The sequence below is a fragment of the Phaseolus vulgaris genome, chromosome 2 (assembly GCF_051622355.1).
Source record: "Phaseolus vulgaris cultivar YP4 chromosome 2, ASM5162235v1, whole genome shotgun sequence".
In the NCBI taxonomy this organism is placed as follows: Eukaryota; Viridiplantae; Streptophyta; class Magnoliopsida; order Fabales; family Fabaceae; genus Phaseolus; species Phaseolus vulgaris.
Window position 1 is genome coordinate 23,193,460 of NC_143499.1, and position 18,180 is coordinate 23,211,639.

General features: G+C 31.9%; 1 protein-coding gene across 2 annotated transcripts; it reads right to left on the reverse strand.

Moving 5' to 3' along the window:
* Positions 1–649: 649 nt before the first annotated feature.
* LOC137810966 (calcium-dependent protein kinase 28) lies at positions 650–6,771 on the reverse strand. Of its 2 annotated transcripts, none has more exons than XR_016518531.1 (12): positions 5,848–6,767; positions 4,836–4,966; positions 4,594–4,635; positions 4,308–4,419; positions 4,146–4,224; positions 3,862–4,031; positions 3,566–3,692; positions 2,365–2,480; positions 2,167–2,274; positions 1,997–2,079; positions 1,446–1,619; positions 650–1,185 (listed from the first exon to the last, which is right to left on the reverse strand). XR_016518531.1 is itself a non-coding variant. In XM_068612484.1 (12 exons), the coding sequence occupies exons 1-12, from the start codon at positions 6,274–6,276 to the stop codon at positions 1,027–1,029; spliced, it is 1,710 nt and encodes a 569-aa protein (XP_068468585.1). In that variant the 5' UTR covers positions 6,277–6,771; the 3' UTR covers positions 650–1,026. The 2 variants fall into 2 exon arrangements, 1 of the variants encoding a protein (XP_068468585.1); XM_068612484.1 differs by having other exon boundaries at positions 1,997–2,059; positions 5,848–6,771.
* Between the last annotated feature and the right edge of the window lie 11,409 nt (positions 6,772–18,180).

The window sequence follows — 18,180 nt, forward strand, 5'->3', positions numbered from 1 at the left end:
TTGGGTTTTTATGTACATAAATTGTGATATTATGTATTTTGTTAAAAAATGATGCTTTTAAAACACTCCTATCAGATATACAATTTTGTTTTTAAAAAATATTTGTTTAAATACTTTGTAATTAATTACCATATATTTAATTTATTAGATATGTTTATGTTTATATGTGTAAATGTATATTAGACATGTTAGCGTTTTAAGGACCTAACAGTTATATCTTATTTTTAATTTATGTTAAAAGAACTTAATGGTCAGTCCATTTTTAAATGAAAAAGATAAATATTAACAAAATTCAATGGACACAACAACAAAAAATATTTAAAATAGCAATTAAAAGTATAATAAAGTGAAAGTATATTAAATTTCAATAATCTATCTTTTAAATACTTTGGCTCTGTGCATAAATTTTAAATAAAGCGGTTATTTATAGTTAAATATTTACTTGTATATTTGAAAAATGAAAGTAGATGAATATAAATGAAGGTTTTGTAAAATTTAGATCTGATCCAAGAAATAATTTAGAACATTTAAAGGTTGAATTACTAATAATATATATATATTTAATTTGGTTAAACAGAATGATTTTTAACTAATAATTTAATCCTCACCCTAAAATAATTTGGTTGAATTTTGTTTTGTTTGAAGATTATTTGAGGTGGGGAAGGAGGGTAAGAAGACTTTTATTTATAATTACACTTATTACACGTTACATGTATTGCACAAACAAGCCTAAAAAAGCCTTCAACTTAGATGATGTCACTGTTGAAACTCTGATACTTCAACTCAATACACACTATTAAACACCTCTTCACATGATCCTCAACGGTAAGCTTAACACACAATTCTGCTGCTGTGAGGTATGCCATAGTCAACATAAATGTAGTTTCAGAGTTCCAATAATCATGGTGATAGAGCAAAATGTGCACCACAAAGGCTTCACCACCACAAAGGGCATAGCAGATCATCTTAAAGCAAATTCATCACTCTCTTTTCCTCAGTTATCTCAGTCTCCCAAACACATCTAATCTACATCTTTCGACGAAGCTGATTCGGGCTCAACACGTTTCGAGAACCTATGCTTGCAGTTCTCAGAAGTCTGCGGAATTCTGATAAGCTGATCTTTCCATCTTTATCAATATCGGCTTCCTCAAGCAATGGATCAATGGACCCTCTCAAACCCGTATGCTAAAAAACCAATAAATCATATCAGTTGCTTCCAGCAAATATGTAAAAGACATCACCTACAAATATATAGAACTCAAGTACAGTAGCTTTCTAGCTGCCACTTAAACACCACCCTTTCCTTCTCTCAAAAATATAAACTTTGATGAATGATGGAAAAATTAATCAAGTATTTTATTGCAGGGCTAGTATTTACTGATTTCTAAGGAGAATTTATCGTAAAAAAAATGTTCAAGGTGCTTGAGAAAAGACATGAGACCAACCATTCTAAGTTCATCTGGAGTAATGTAGCCATCCTTGTCCAGGTCAAATTTCTCAAAAGCAGCTTGTGACCGTTGCTGCCACTTAAAAGAATCATGTTCCTCCAACTGATGTACATGTAACGTAGCTGCTACAAACTCAGTGAAATCCACTAGCCCGTCTGTGTTGCTGTCTATCTGCCAGCACACAAGAAAAAACCATAATGGTGAATAGAGAATAAAAAAATACAAATATTTTTGAAAAAGAGAGAAATCCACTCTTGTACCATAAGTTGGAATCTCAAACTTAGAAAGTGAAACTCTCACTCCACCACTTTCTCAATTAAGGATTCTTAACACTCTCTTCTCTACTTGAGAAGTACATTTCATACACTATCCTTACAGCCAACTAAAGAATATCTTTCATTATCTGAAATTATAAGTATTTATCCTCTGTACTGCAGATACTAATTAAACACCAAAGAAACTCCATGTTTAAATTTTTTAGCCAAAAAATGGCAGAAAAGTAACCAACAAAAATGTGGTGCCTGCAGAGGATCATCACAGATACTAACCGCTTGCAATATCTCTAGCACACGTGATTCTTTCAACTTCCAAGGGAGATCTTGAGCAAGAGCCTGCACAAAAGCAGGGAAAACTATATTTAAGGGGTTAATTGCTCACCAATTGACAAGTAATGCGTTTGGATTTAATATATTCAGAAAGAAGTTAATGAATGAGTTACCAGTCTCATCTCTTCTAGACTAATAGAACCATTTTTGTCCACGTCTATTGCATCAAACTGATCTTTTAGATCAGACAACTCTTCTTCATTAAGTGTGCTAGCCAATGCCTGCACGATAATAAAGTAACAAAAATTTTGGCATCAAACAAGTTCCATTGCTTCTAACATGCGAAGGTTTGAATTAATTATCTTTCTCACCCTTAGTGCAAACTGTTTCAACCGACTATATCTCACAAACTGTCGCATGTTGTTCAGGACAGATATGTCAATAGGAATCTCTAATGCCTCTCCACCTTCTTTAACCCATGGATGTGCTGGAAATATAAGAAGTCGTGCATGCAACACAGCATTAGGGTATGCCTTTGTTTTAGATTAAGGGGAAAAATATTCGGTTATAATACAGTTATGTTTGAATCTAAATTATTAGATTAAGAAAACACTGTATGCAAACAAAAATTAGCATGATTTAACAAAAAATCTATGAAAAGCTGAAGTATTGTTGATTCGGTAAACCAAGCTTGGCCGAACAAGTAACAGAGTTGAGCAGCTATAGCTATTTCATAATATGTAAGAACATCTAGGTCACTTGCTAATTTTGATAATGACTATTTAATTATTACCATTTAGATAACCAGTTTATCGATTGTAAATTTACATTGTCACTGCTGCATACATGCACAGTAAATTTACATGGTGCAACGACAAGGTTGCTGCCTTTTGACCTGGAGGTCACAGGTTCAAATCCAAGAAACAACCACCCTACTTGTGGAGGTAAGACAAAGTGCATTTACCCTCTCAAAGCACCCTAACTGAGAGCCTCGTGCACTGGGACACCTCACTGTTGCCTACTTGCAGAAATGGTTATGTCTCCCCTTTCTTCTTTTCAAGATTTAACTGGTCTTTTTGGTTTATGTTCAATCAATTGTGTAGTTATATTTTCCTTTTTGTCTTTTACTTCTTTTTCTTTTCAAATTCACCCACCAACCTTTCTTTTGTTCTTCAGTAATTCATCCCAGTAACTTATATTTTATTTAAGCAAACATCATTTTGATTGAAAGACGGATTGGTCCCAAGTGGTAAGAAAAAAAGTGAAACTTTTAAAAGGTGGATACATGAAGTCCAAAATGAGAGCCATTTTTGCAATATGCATAGCTTCAATATTTGCTATCATTAAAACTGAAAAACTTTCATCTGCTAGGGAAAACAATTAGCACTTAAACTCAATGTTGATGAACAGCATTTCAATTTCAAATAGTATAAATTCAGGTCTTAAACTTTAAGCATTATTGAACGCTCTAATATTTGAGGCAGTGATAAAAAAGGTAATTAGTTAGAGGAAAGGAAACTAGATAGTGTAATAAACAGCCTTCTCATGATAAGAAATCAGTTGTATACGTACATAGAGCCTGCGCAGCAGTATATCTTGCTCGGGGATCTTTTACCAACAATTTCTTCACAAAATCTTTTGCAGAGTTGCTTATGGTTGGCCATGGTTTCCGCCGGAAGTCAGGCTTGTTCCGTAAGACCTTCATACAACAAGATTACAAATTAAATGTAATATCAAAATATTTTTCAAGTTCTTAATTAAAGGTATGGAAATAAAGGCCAACCATTTATTCTTGTTCCCAAAGAAACAAGAATAGATCAAAATCTCACATACATTACAGGAGATTCATGTAATAAAATGAAATATACCTCCTTGAAGATACCATCCTCAGTCTTATCCCAAAATGGACGTCTCCCACAAAGCAATATGTATGTAATCACACCAATACTCCATACATCTGACTCAGGACCTGACTTTCGTTTTAACACTTCTGGTGCAACATAGTAAGCACTGCCAACAATGTCTGGAAACCTCTTCCCTGTTCTCAAAGAGAGAAAACTATAATTCCAAAATAAAGATTGCAAGAACAAGTTGAATACAAAGGGGGATATAAAGAAGACAATCAATTTTTAATTCAAATATTTTTGCTCACCAGGCTTTATGAAATCAGACAAACCAAAATCGGTAGCTTTTAATGGTGAATCTTCTCTGGTTGATTTGAAAAGAAAATTCTGCGTGCAAGAGGAAAATATTTAATGTATAGTAGCATATAAAGCTCCATATTACTTAGATATGCCAGTAAATTTGAACACACCTCTGGTTTCATGTCCCGATGAACCAACCCATGTAAATGACACTCAGCCGCAACCTTAAGCATCTGCCTTACAACCACAGCTGCATCTTTTTCAGTATAACGACTGTCCTTCCTGATAAACATGATGGCAGACAGAGTTAAGTTCCAGGACAAGAAAATACATTGTTAAACACAAATAATTAAGAGTTATCAGGGATCATGGCTCTGAAATTTGAGTACTGTAAACAGTCTGAGGAGCCATTCAGACCGGGAGGGGATCACATTCAATATAAATTGGGAAACTTACTTGGCCAATATCCGATCTAGCAGTTCACCGCCCTCACATAACCTAAGATGGAAATTGTTACGAAGTTCATGTTGTTAATAACATTGATTTATATATAAAAGAACATTAGAAAACAACACAAATGATTTGATGTATCAGCTCCCAAAAGATATATCCTGAGTATATTGCAGTTAAGTAATGCTCAAAATCAATGAACACCGTGAAACAGCATAAAAAAGAGACTAAACACAGAAGTAACTTACTCCATAACTATGTACACGTATGAATCATCCTCAAAAGCATTATAGAACTGAACCACGTTTTCATGGCCTGTAAGTTCTTTCAATATCTTGACTTCACGCTTAACATCCTCAACTGCTATAGGGAGAACCATCTGCCATCAAATTCAAGGAATGATTTAGGAACGCACGAAACCTCATATTATAACAAATTGAAACACAAATAACAAGAAAACACTAAAAAGCGCTTAGAGTAAAACTTCGGAACACTAAACTCATATTTCACATATATTCAAATCAATTGCCGAGATCGACAACGCTACCCAGATTCATTATTAGTGCGTGTTTCGAAACCGATCAGGATGTGGACTTTCACATCGCAATCAACACTAACTAGTTCTACCTTACAAGTTTTTCACTTCAAGACCATGATTTGTTGGCTGTAGAACGTGTAACACGCTCGAATTCAAACCATTCCGTATAGCATTAATTAGTTCTATCATGACCTTTCAAGAGGATGCCACCACATAACGGTGAGCTAAAGTGAAACGAAAACTGAATTATCCACAACTTGTAAGCCTTCCTTCTACAAAGAAGAGGGGCAAACAAACCCCGAGTGGCTTAATATACAAATTGCAGAAAAAGGCATAACTAATAAACCTTCTCATGTTCGATAAAAATCGGGCATATAAACACTTCAACCTCGAAATCAGAAATTCGAGCTAGTCGAGGTCAACGTCGAACAAAATAAGATGCAGCAGGGGAATCAGCAGACATTCCAGAAAGCCCTTTTCAATTAAATCCTGTAACTAAAGCTCATCGTTATCCCATACTCCAAATGAATTTACCAATCTCCAGCACCAAAATAAGTAGCACCTCCAGAACCGCAAAAAAAAAACAAATCATAATTCAACCAGACCCATAAACCAAAATAGGAAAAAGAACAAAAATTTATTTCCAATAGCGCGTAACGGTCACATAATCTAAACTGGGTATCCTGTATCCGCGGAAGAACAAAATACATAACACTGAATACCTTGTTCTTCTCGAGTCTCTTAACGGCGACGCGATCCCCATTTGCTTTGTCTATCCCAACGTAGGTGTAACCGAATTGGCCGTGTCCCAACAACTTCCCGAGCGAGAATTTCTTGTCGAAGTCTTTCTCGTACCCAAAATCCGTTCGTTTTCCGCAGGGGAGGTTGCCCCCTTGGCGACGCCCGCTCGTTTTCTCCTTGGCGCGTGGGTTCTTCCTCGAATCCTCTGGTACGCGCCGTCGTTGACCATGCGACGACTGTTGCTTGTGCGATGACTGTTGCTTGTGCGACGACTGTTGCTTTTGCGCCGTCAGGGGCTGCAACGTCACCTGCGCCGTCATCGGAGCCGACCATTTTCGGTTTCGATTTGAGGCGCCGGCGTTGTTGCTGTTGGAGCCGCTGACTTTGGTGGCGGAGAAACAGATGCCCATGATGGAAAAATAACAGAGAGATCAGAGGAAAAATGAGAAAATGTTACCATTCATTGGTTTATTAGCATAGAGAGATATACACAGAGAGAGAGAGAGAGAATTGAGAGGTTTATGTGTAGTGTGGATGATTGTGTGTGTGAGAGAAAGAGAAATAGGAGAAAGGAAAGAAGGGAGCAGGGACGACGAAGAAGGGAAGAAGGTGGAAGGTGGTGGTGGTCAAAAGAGACTTTTGAAAAAAAAATAAGAGAGAGAGAGAGAGAGAGAGGAGAGAGAGAGAGAGAGGAACAGAAAAAATGGCATTCCCCAAAGCAAAACTAGTTCCAAAAAACCAAAACAAATTAGGAATTGTAAATTTTCTTTTTTTAATTCTTCATTCTTCAACTTAGCTGTCACTTCCCCATGTTAACCTTTTTTTTACTTTTGCCAAATCCTATATTCATTATAAACACCTTGCATTTTGGTGGAAGAAGACACACCTTGTTGCGATTCTTAACTGAATTTGTAAATATGTTCATCTATTTTAAGGTTTATCCCCTAAATTTTGATTCAGCATCTTATCTGATACCGTTTTTTTGGGGCACAAGTCTACTTAAAGAGTTACAAGATTTTTAGTATTTATTATGAAGCTCACAATAACTACTTCATTTTAGGACATATCATGCCAAATCAATCTCTCCACCATTTTTCTATCTTTTTCCCAAGCTTGTCTGGAAAAATAACAAATACTTCTACTGAAAGCTACTAAACAAACTTCAAATAATGTATTTTGCTTCTTCAACAAGTATAAATCTATGCCTCATTAATTAATGAGATTTAATTTAAACATAGTAAAAGAACTACATCTTTAAATGTGGTCAATTATGACTCAAAATATTTATTCATATATATATATATATATATTTGAATTAATGTCTATATGTTTTTCAAGTTAACATCATTTTGGTGATTATATATTATTTATATGAGTACCAGTATTAATACCTTGTCATTAATTTGACAAAAGAACTTTGTAATTTTAAAAAATTAAAAACCAACTTAAAATGTTCAAAACGTGAGAAAAGTTACAAATATTATATTAATAACAAAAAAAAGCAACAACTATAAAGCAGTCGTTTTAATAATATTTTGAGGGCTGCACACTTAATAAAATTTGATAAAGGAGAAAAAATAGAGATTAAGTTAAAACTTGTGGAAAAATATTTCTTTTTTTTCATTATTTAAAAATTCTAAAACTCAATATCTTAATTTTCAATTTATTTTTTTTACAATTAAAATTATGAATTATTAAGTAAGTTCAAATTAATGTTAAATTCTTATCGCTGCTTTAATTTTAAACAAACAAGAGCAAAACCTACCTTACCTGAGATAAAAGAGTGTAGCCACATGCAATAAACATTTTAATTCAACAGACTTAAATCAATTCATTTTATATTAATTGTTTACTTCTTTATCTATAAACTTATCAAAATTTCATATTATAAATTTAAGTATTTTTTTAATATTTCAGTTCACACTAATACTTTTGCTCTTACTTAAATTTTGCGTAATAAATTTTTTCTATCTCAGTTCTCAACAATTTATACGTTCACCACATTTTAAAAATATATATTTGTATTTTTTTATATTTTTTACAGATGCATTATTCTAAAATATATTTCGTTCAAAATATGTCGGCTATAAACTGTAACCTATTTTTCTACCTAAATAGATATTTTTTCTTTATTCTTTGATACTTATATATTTTCATAGGTTTATTTAACTTTTAAAATTTTACTTAATTAAATTTTTTTAAGTAGTATAAAAACTATTATTAGTTGAAGTATAGAATAAATTATATTGACACCATTTTAAATGCTGTAAGATATGTTTTTTTTTTCTTTCAATTTATTTCTCATACTATTTATTTGATTATTTCCAAAAAAACTACATTATGACTTCCTATTTATTTCTCAAGTAGAAATTATAACTACTGCCAATTGCACACTTCATTTGAAAATTAAAATTTTATGTTTTAATTGATCACAAGTCCCTCTGAATTTAATATCCAAAAAATAATGCCAAAGATTAAATTAGTAATAAATGCACTAATGTTGACCAAGTCTTTACTCTTAAAATAAATATCATTTAATGTGGCAATAATAAAATGAATTGCTATTTCATTGTTTGATTGGGTGTCCTGGGGTCCTTTGAGTTGTTGTTTTCTGACATTTTCATTTTTCTGCACTATTTATTATCACAAGACATTGACACAATTTTAATATGATTTTACTTTATATTAATTTTAACTACTTATACATCCGTTTAAAGCTGTAAAGATTAACAAAAGAATCTGTAATTTAAGTATTTAACTTCAACTTACGAATCCAAATTACTAATTTATTAGTTAAGAAATTCACATAGGTAGTTAATGTTGAATTAAATCATTGTCATGCAAGCTCAAAATTGTGTAAATAACATGAAGTGCAAGTTTTATATGTTAGAATGCTATCCTTCAAAGAAACAAAAGCACATACAATAACTCTTGCACACCGGAATATTTGTTTTATATTTCTACTGTAGTAAATAATAATTATTTCAATTAACTTTTATATTTAGTAATTTGTTAGACTTATGATGTGACATATTTTTTCGCACACGTTGTTGGTCAAAATTGAGTCATTGTTAATCCAGGTAGAAAATACTCAGCAAAGACCATTAATATGTAAACAATTTTCTCTAAAATAAAATTACATTGAGGGAAAAATGTTAGTGGTGAATATTAATTTATTTTCAAAACATAATTAGCAGAAAAAATAAGTTATTAATATGTTTTTATAGTGAAAGGAAAGAAGAGTTATTTAAGTTGAGGAGTATGGAGAGTGTGTTGTGTTAGCAATAGAAGGAGAATATTTATTGGTTTTGATGAGTTGAGGATATTCTTGTGTGTCAGTGTTTATATAAAGCCCACAGACCAATCAATAATTTGTCTGTGCTAAAAATAAATTAAATAAGAAATTAGACTTTGACTTGATCACTTGACTCTGGTGGTTTTGGCACTGCACTCTGTCTTATTAGGATGCTTCAATTGGGGACAACGCGTGGACTACGAAATTCAAAAATTCCACTCTGACTCACCGTCTAAACACTACTACAATTTAATGCAACTTCGACTAACCCTAATTAAATCGTCAAATAATTACCATGCTAATGTGGGATGCACTGTCTGCGGATTGGTATGTAACCCAATACAAAAACAGATTTTTTTTTTCCCTGCGCCCTCATACTTTCTCATTGCAACCTCATAGATTAGGCGTTAAAATAATACATTTTTTATTTTATAATCTAGAAATATATTATTTTTTATTCTTCTCGAATTCTATAATTCTTTTTAAAAGCATTCCACATTATCAAATTCACAAGATATTCTTGAATTTGGAAATATCTTTTTAATTTTGTATTTTAGAAATACTTTTTGGATTCCGTAATTTAGAAATGTCTTCTCGATTTCAAAATATTTTTTTAAATAAACTTATTATGAATTGTAAAATTTGGAAGATATTTATAATTCAGAAAAATCTTATAGATTATATAATCTGGAGTTTTTTTAATCGTTTATTTCAAAATAAATAAATCAATAGAATATAGAGTATTTTTGATATTTTAATAAGTATGAGAATGTCAAAAAAAAATTATGGAGATGCAGGAAGGAAAAACCTAGGAAAAGATGTGGGACTAATGGACAACATTAATTCACTAGCTCAGTTAGGCTCTCTCGTATAATTTGCCGCCCATGCAAGCTAGTTACAGAGACAACTCAACCTACATAACTCATGTAATATTTTATTTTTCAATTAAAAAATACTGTCCAATGTTATTAAAATGAAAGAACACTAAAAATATTTTTGAAATCAACACAAAAATGCATTAGTTACTATAACTTTTAGTATTTTAAATAATTTTTTTGCCATCACATAAAAAAAAATATTATTAAAAAAAAATAAAAAAAATACAAAAATATGGAGGGACTAAACCAAAACTCATATGTTAACAAAAATGATACATAGGTAGACTATACTTATTCATAAAGAATTCTAAAAACAAACTAAATGGAAGCCTATTATACCAATGAAATGATCCTCTATGAATAAATCCTAAATTAGTCAACTTATCAGCACACGTATTCCCTTCACGAAAAATATGAGTAACCTTAAACCTGATTTTCCCACAGTAATTAAGAAAAGTATTTAAGTGATTCCAAAGCATCCAAGGAACATTTGTCTTAGTAGTAAACGCAACACAAACCAAAACAAAATCACATTCCAACCAGACATTAGTAAGTCCCATCTTTTGAGCTTCCTCCATAGCATGTATTGTTGAGTGTGAAGCTAAGACCAATTGGGCTGGGCTGGGCTGACTAGACATCATGTTTTAGTGAGTGGGCTTAATTATTGTGTCCCTTTTATAATCTCTATTTAAGATATCTTTGTGCTTGTAATAAAATTGTAACAAACAGAATGAAAACCTAATTAGTTGCCCATGGACGTAGGTTGCAGATTGACGACCGAACCACGTTAAATTCTGTGTTGTTTATTTTCTGCAGTTGATTCGTGATTGTGTGTGTTGCTTCCACGTGCATTTTCTCCCATCAATTGGTATTAGAGCTTTGGCAAGTTTACACACCAGAGATCCGATAAGCAGAAACTAACCAGAAAATAAAGTCACCTGAGTTCTTGGCAAAGAATCATGCGCAGGTAGCATGAGCTAGACAGAGAGTCGTTGTTGCCAAAGCACCACCGTCGCGTTGCGCACCCAGAGCAAAGACGCTCGCTGAATCACCACCGTCTAGTTAAGGTCTGCGAGTAGAGACACCGCATGCCGTTCGCCACAGCCACCGTCGCCCACACACCAGATCTGCACCATCGCAGCACAAGGTCGCACCGCCGCACCACCTCCGCGTCACGACCACAAATCGGTTCTGACGCTGCAGGATTCGGTGGCGAAGAAGAGGCAAAAACTTCTCGGCGTGTTGCACAGATGCGACGAGGATCTCAAAGCGTTGAAGAAGATAATCGAGGTCGTGCGTTTGACAAATCCTCCATCGCAGTCACCGTCGCCGACGGTGGTTTCCATTGACTTGGAAGATAAGTTGAGAACAGTGACGGAGGTATGCTGGTGTGGAGTGGAATGGAAAGTGCGGGGATGCCTTTTTTAATGGTGGGGTGCCTCTTTTTTTTAATGGTGGATCGTGAGTGGTGGGTGATTTTGGGTGGTGCAAATTTTGTCCTTGATTATTTTTTTTAAAAGATTGCCAAGATCTGAAATTAGTTGTATCGAGTATCTCGGCTAGTCGTTTGAGATGGAAGAAGACGGGAAGTTCTGAATTAAAAAATTTGATGGTACGGATTTCAGTTGGTGGAAAATGCAAATTGAGGATTTGCTAGTTCAGTTACTGAGCACATCAATAAAATGAATTCGATCTTAGCTAGACTTACGTCAGTGGGCATTAAGTTCGATGGTGAAGTTCAAGATTTACTATTGATATCATCATTACCTGACAGTTGGTCCGGAACGGTTACAACAGTTACCAATTCAGCGGGACCTGATGAATTCACTTTTAAGAAGATTCGTGATCTCGTTCTTGGCGAGGACGTCAGAAGAAGGAATTATGGGGAATTATCTAGTGAATCGCTAAATGTCATCAGAGGTAAGAGAAATATTAGAGGTAGTGGGAGCAAGATCAGAAGAAAGAGTCAGTCAAAGACTCCGGATTGCTCAAGTTTAAAATGTTAAAACTGCAAGGAGGTGGAACATTTCAGAAATCAATGCCCAAACGATAAACAAGTCAACATTGCAGAATACTCCACGGACGAGGATCTCTTAGTATGTAGCACGGATAACAATGTGGATTCTTGGGTCATTGACTCTGGTGCTTCATTTCATGCTACCCATAACAGTGAAACATTGCAGAATCTAGTTATTGGGGATTTTGGAAAGGTAAGACTAGCGGACGACAAAACTCTTGATGTTACAGGCATGGGTGACATAGTGTTGAAGTCGCCAGTCGATTTCTAGACTTTGAAGGATGTCAGAGTTGTTCCAAGCTTAACGAAAAGATGATTTTTGTTAGGCAGTTGGACGAACAGGGACATGATGTGAAGTTCGGAAATCAACAGTGGAAGGTTGTCAAGGGAAATCTCGTCATGGCCCGCGGAAGAAAGAGAAGTTCATTGTATATGGTCGGATTACCGTTTGAGGGAATGACCGTCCCAGTTCGGAAGATAAACAAAGTCTGGTTCACAGAATCTCGTGGGCAGAAGATGGTTGTCTTTACAAGAGAGAAACCCAGAGCCACAGGTTAAATTCATAATGAATGAGCATGGAAAGGTTCAGGTAGACCAGTCAGAGATACTTATGGCAGTGGGAGCACGGGTCGTGCTTCAGCTGAGGTTCCTAAACGACAGTGGGTTAGGAGAACCAGTATTCCAGATGTTGAAACATCTTCGAAAATTTTTTTGTTGAGTATGGAGTATGTTTGTTCTTAGGCTATTCCAGGATCTGGCAGTTCGTGTAAGTGGGAGTCGGTAGGAATAGAGGACGGGTTAGTGGCAGTTTCAGTCATGACGAATGTGTTGAAACTCAGGCGAGTTTCAACGAAGTCTTCAAGATGATTAAGAAGGCTGGTGGCAACTAGAGGTGGAACATTGAGTTCAGATTACAGAGCGCAGGTGAACATTGTTCCATGGCTTCACGTGGGAGATTGTTGAGTGCGAAGCCATGACCAATTGAGTTGGGCTGACTAGAGACATATTTTAGTGAGTGAGCTTAATTATTGTGTCCCCTCTATAATCTCTATTTAAGAGATCTATGTGCTTGTAATGAAATTGTAACAAATAGAATGAAAACCTAACTAGTTGTCCGTGGACATAGGTTGCAGATTGGCGACCGAACCACGTTAAATCCTGTGTTGTTTATTTTCTGCAGTTGATTCGTGATTGTGTGTGTTGCTTCCGCGTGCGTTTTTTCCCATCATGTATAACTCCATAAAACTCAACAACTAGAGCAATCTGAACTTCAAGGAATGCAGAGAAAGCTCCAATAAATTCTCCAGCAAAACTATGATATCCCCTAATAACCCCATTAGTATTAATTTTAACCTAACTTGACTAACTTGGTGAAGAAAACTAAATAATATTTTATTTATGTGTTGTCTTGTTCACAAAATATATAACTTCGACATATTTACTTGATGATATTAATTTAATATTAATTTATATTATTTTATGAAAATAAATCCATACAATGCAATAAAGATATAAAACAATACAATAAAATTTGTATTCATATATTTTTTAAAAGATTTTGCATATGGGGATTAAGCTATGAGTTAATCCTTATACAAGATTGGTTAGCAAAACCAACCCACATTTCTTATTCATTGGCCAATCCAATGCGTTTTTTGTAAGGTAAAAGTGGGATCAGTCAAAAGAAAGCAGAATTCTTATAAATAATCCCACACTTTCCATAAGTTTTTTTTGTTAAATATAAAAAGGAATATTAAATTTGTTTGACCAATTAATTTACGGCCAATTATGTCCTATCTACCCAATTTTGATTAAATTAATTTTCTATATAAATCTGATTGTTAAAATTAAATAAACTAAAATTTGATGGACTAAAATTATATTGAGATAATAGATATCTTCTAGAAAAATAAAACTTTTATAAGTGCTTTTAATGTATGCATATAGCAAATACATGGATCATATAGAATGAAAAATGTATATTTTTAAAAATAAAAAGAAATAAGATCCTTCACACATATTATATGTATGTTCACACATATTATATGTATGTGCGCGAGATATAAAAGAAAATTGATGGCCTGGATATAGGGTAATTGAAAGTGTATGACATTTTGCCATTTTTTTCCCATTAAAATAGTATAATTGTTAAAAAAAACTCTCTAAATATAAAAGAAGTTGATCAAATTTATAAGTGTTGTTAACAAAGTTTATTAAAGAATATCTTTAAACATGTGAGGCACTTAAATATAGACATGTTTCTTTCATTGACATTGTTAATTCATGTAATTTTACATTAAACTGACAAATATTGGTTGTTTTGTCATTTTTCCTTTTTACTTGTAAAACTTTAGCATACTCCAATATTCCATTACGCGTAAACTGAACCTTGTAGGGTAGAACAAAATTAATAAAGAAAAAATACATCTGCATGTTGAGACGACACGCTCAAATTTTTACAGCTAATATTGAAAAAAAAAACTTTCAAACATTAACAATGAACATTGAATTTCTAAAACTGCGACAACACATTTCCAAAACATCAACACTTAAATGCAAAACCCTAATTTGCTTTTTTCATTCAACAACTACTAAACAAATACACCGAGCCATTTTTTTTTTAAAACACAGTTAAAAATAAAATACCAAGTCAGTAAATTGGATGATTATGAAATTTATGAAGAACATAAAAGGAAAAAATTGTAATCCTGTGATGTAAGAATAAAGTCTTTGAAATCTTATTTCATTCTTATAAAGGACGTTAATGTTGACCTCAAGTATATTGAGATACTACAAGTTTCATTAAATTTTTTTTTTAAAAAACATCTCAATACATTAAAAATGAAAAGTGTATTTAAACTGACATTTATTTAGATTTTTAATCGATGTGAAACTATATGTACTATAATGCAAAATGCTATTTTATGTTCTATCTATGGAAGAGGTATTCGTTGTTGTAAAAGGTAAATTGAGAGGTTTAGAAAGTTTTCTTCTTAAAGTAAAAAAAACATCTAACTTTTTGTTTTGTCAATTTAATTCATCTTATTTATATCAGGGCGACATGTTTACATGCACAAACAATCGTAGACGTTGACACTACTCTGCCAAGTATTTTGAACCAAGTGTTTAGAAATGTAAAGCTTAACAAATCTTCCTACACAACATCACGAAGTTAAGTAATTTTTTCCATATTTAGGAACTTCTAATAATTATATTATTTTTGGGAACTAAAATCACAACACTTATAACGCGAATTTGGTTATTTATCTAAATTATAATTTTATCTTGAAAATTATTTTAAATAATTTTTCATTAAATTATTCTTTCTTTCTTTTTAATCTTTCTACATGAAAGATATTTATTAAATATTAAATTTATAAATTTAAATACTTTAAGAATATAATTAGTAAATAAAAGCTCAAATTTAATATTTTATTAAAATTCAATTTTAAATTTAATTCATTTGAATAAATGATTATCAACATATTTATTTGACAAGTTAAACTTTAAATATTAAACACAATACTCATGTATATCCTAATTTATTTCTAACATTAGTATCTTGATCCGTGAGGAATATTTTGAATATTTCATATGTAAATGATAATATTATAATAATAAATAAATTACATATATTAAATTAATTTTTTTTTCTAACATATATTAAAATTAAATTAATTAAGAATGATGGTAGAGTCAATTATAATTATAAATCAAAATTACATTAATTATTAGTAAATCATCTAACACAGCAAAAAAATCATGAAATAGAAACCAATGTTTGGAGACCAAAATAATTAGTTACAATAGTAACTAAATTAGATACCATTTTTTTTATAACAAAAATTGGTTTCTAAATTAGTTTCTATTATTGTTAAATAGTTTCTAAATTGGTATCTAATTAGCAACCAAGGTTTTAGAGACCAAATTTAGAAATTAAATAATTTGTATGTGAATGTGTGTATGTGAATTTGAATCAAGAGTATCTAAGTTATGATCTCTGAATCTCTTTTCCTCATATACACTCTTTCAATTATTTTCTTGTACCAAAATAGCATCATTAACACCAATATTTTCAAAAGGCGCAAACATGAAAAAAATATTCATACCAGGAACAAAGTTTGACTATACTACCAAGAAAATAAATTAAGATCAACCACATAACCATCTTGAGCCTGCTATTCCACAAATAACATATACTGGTACACAATCACATTTGCTATCATGAGAGTCACATTTTTATATTAAAAAAATAAAACAAATAAAATAAATTGAAAATATAACAATGTTCATACCTCATGTGTGATGTAACATCATATTTTAAAGATTTTCAAATACTTCCTTGTAAACTACATTAGTAGTTGAGGTAATTTGTTGTCCGTATTAATCCAAAATAAGATTTTCAAACATTTTTTAGATTTCACTCGAGAAACAACAATATAACATATAATTGTCCATGTGTGAATACAGGTCTTGAAAGATAAAGTCCAAATTTGGAAAGTGCTCGACCTGGGCTTTTATTTATAGTCATTGCAAGGCATAAGGATACTGAGAATTGCCTTCTTTGAAACTTGAAAGGCGGTTCTGGATCTGAAGGAATCAATTCCATTCTAGGAATGAATATTTTATGACCAATGTTTTTTCTTGTAATCACTGTAGTACCAATAACATTCTTCCTCAACTCATTAACTTGTAATCTTGTGTCATTACATAGTCCATTAGCTTGATCAATATTTCTTAAAAGCATTATTGGGACACCAGTTTTGAGTTTTAGGCAATAATTAGGAATCCTAAGCATCTAATATCATTTAAAAACTTCAATGTAAACCACGCAGCTTGAATGTCTTCATGTTCATTAGATTGGCAAGGTGTGTCTGAACTTAAGTAAGTAACTTCTTCTTCAGGCATTAAACATATGATAAATTCAATGACTTGGTCTACAAATTCAATTGTCGGACAAAGTATTGCACTGTCATAAAAAAAGTTAGCATTGCCCGTATTATGCAAGAATTTAGGATACACAAATTCAACTAAGCTAAGTAAAGGTGATATGTTCGAACATTTTATTTAAGTTCATATTTCCATCACCAATCTTTAAAATCAAATCAACAAATTCTTTGATATCTGCAACACTTTCAACTAATTCCTGACTTGTTAATCTCATATTCTCTGAAAGTTTAAAAACTTTGCAGTATCTCCACAATTGAGAAAAGTTTATTGTTGCCTTTACAATGTCGTATCTTGATCCCTTCGTGACAACAAGTAGAATTTGCCTAAAATCACCTCCTAATACAACAACTTTACCATCAAAAGGGTTGTTACCATTCTCTTCATCTACAACCTTCATAATAATAATATCATAAATAATTATAATAAAAAATATTATAAAATTGTATATATTAATTTGAATTATCATTTTTTTAGAATAATTTGATATAATATAATGTGTAGATTTTGGAACATATTAAATAAATATCACGGGTAAACAAATCATTACATATTAGTTATAATAAATAATTCAATAATTTTTAAATATAAATAATTCAAATTTTTAAATAAATAAATTCTTAATGTAATAAGTGGTAGTCATTATTAGCAATATTTACTGCTGCAATCATCTTTATTTAATAGTGATGAGTTCTTATGATTTTGTATGTAGAGTTTGTAGAAGTAGCGTTGATTTTAATTTGTGACTTTATTTAAACATTTGTTAACATATTTTAAGAAATACTTTGTTAAATTAGACCTAGTTGCAATATTTTCCATTAAGGTGAGCTTGATTATTGAAATAAATAAAAAGATAATGACAAAATCATTTTATTCCAAATAATATGAGATACTAAAAATAAGTACTTGAGATTTTTAATTTATTGAATTGATTTTGGTTAAAGAAGATTGAGAAATATTTGCAATAGATAGAGAAAAATATTTGCAATATTTATTTGAAGAATTTTTTTTAGGAAAAAATGGATTTAAATGATAAACAAGGAACAATGACAAATTAAATATTCTATAAACCACATAGATTTAATTATTTTTGTTTTTGGATACAATATTAATTTGATTGAAGACATTTTGAAAAAGTATATGTGTCCAGGATATTTTGTTTAACTGCCATAATTAA

Coding starts and splice junctions, on each gene's coding strand:
- LOC137810966 (XM_068612484.1), bottom strand. CDS start 6,276: ATGGGCATCTGTTTCTCCGCCACCAAAGTCAGCGGCTCCAACAGCAAC. Junction 4,967..5,847: donor AGAGACTCGAGAAGAACAAG/GTATTCAGTGTT, acceptor ATTTGATGGCAG/ATGGTTCTCCCTATAGCAGT. Junction 4,032..4,145: donor GTCTGATTTCATAAAGCCTG/GTGAGCAAAAAT, acceptor CTTTGAGAACAG/GGAAGAGGTTTCCAGACATT.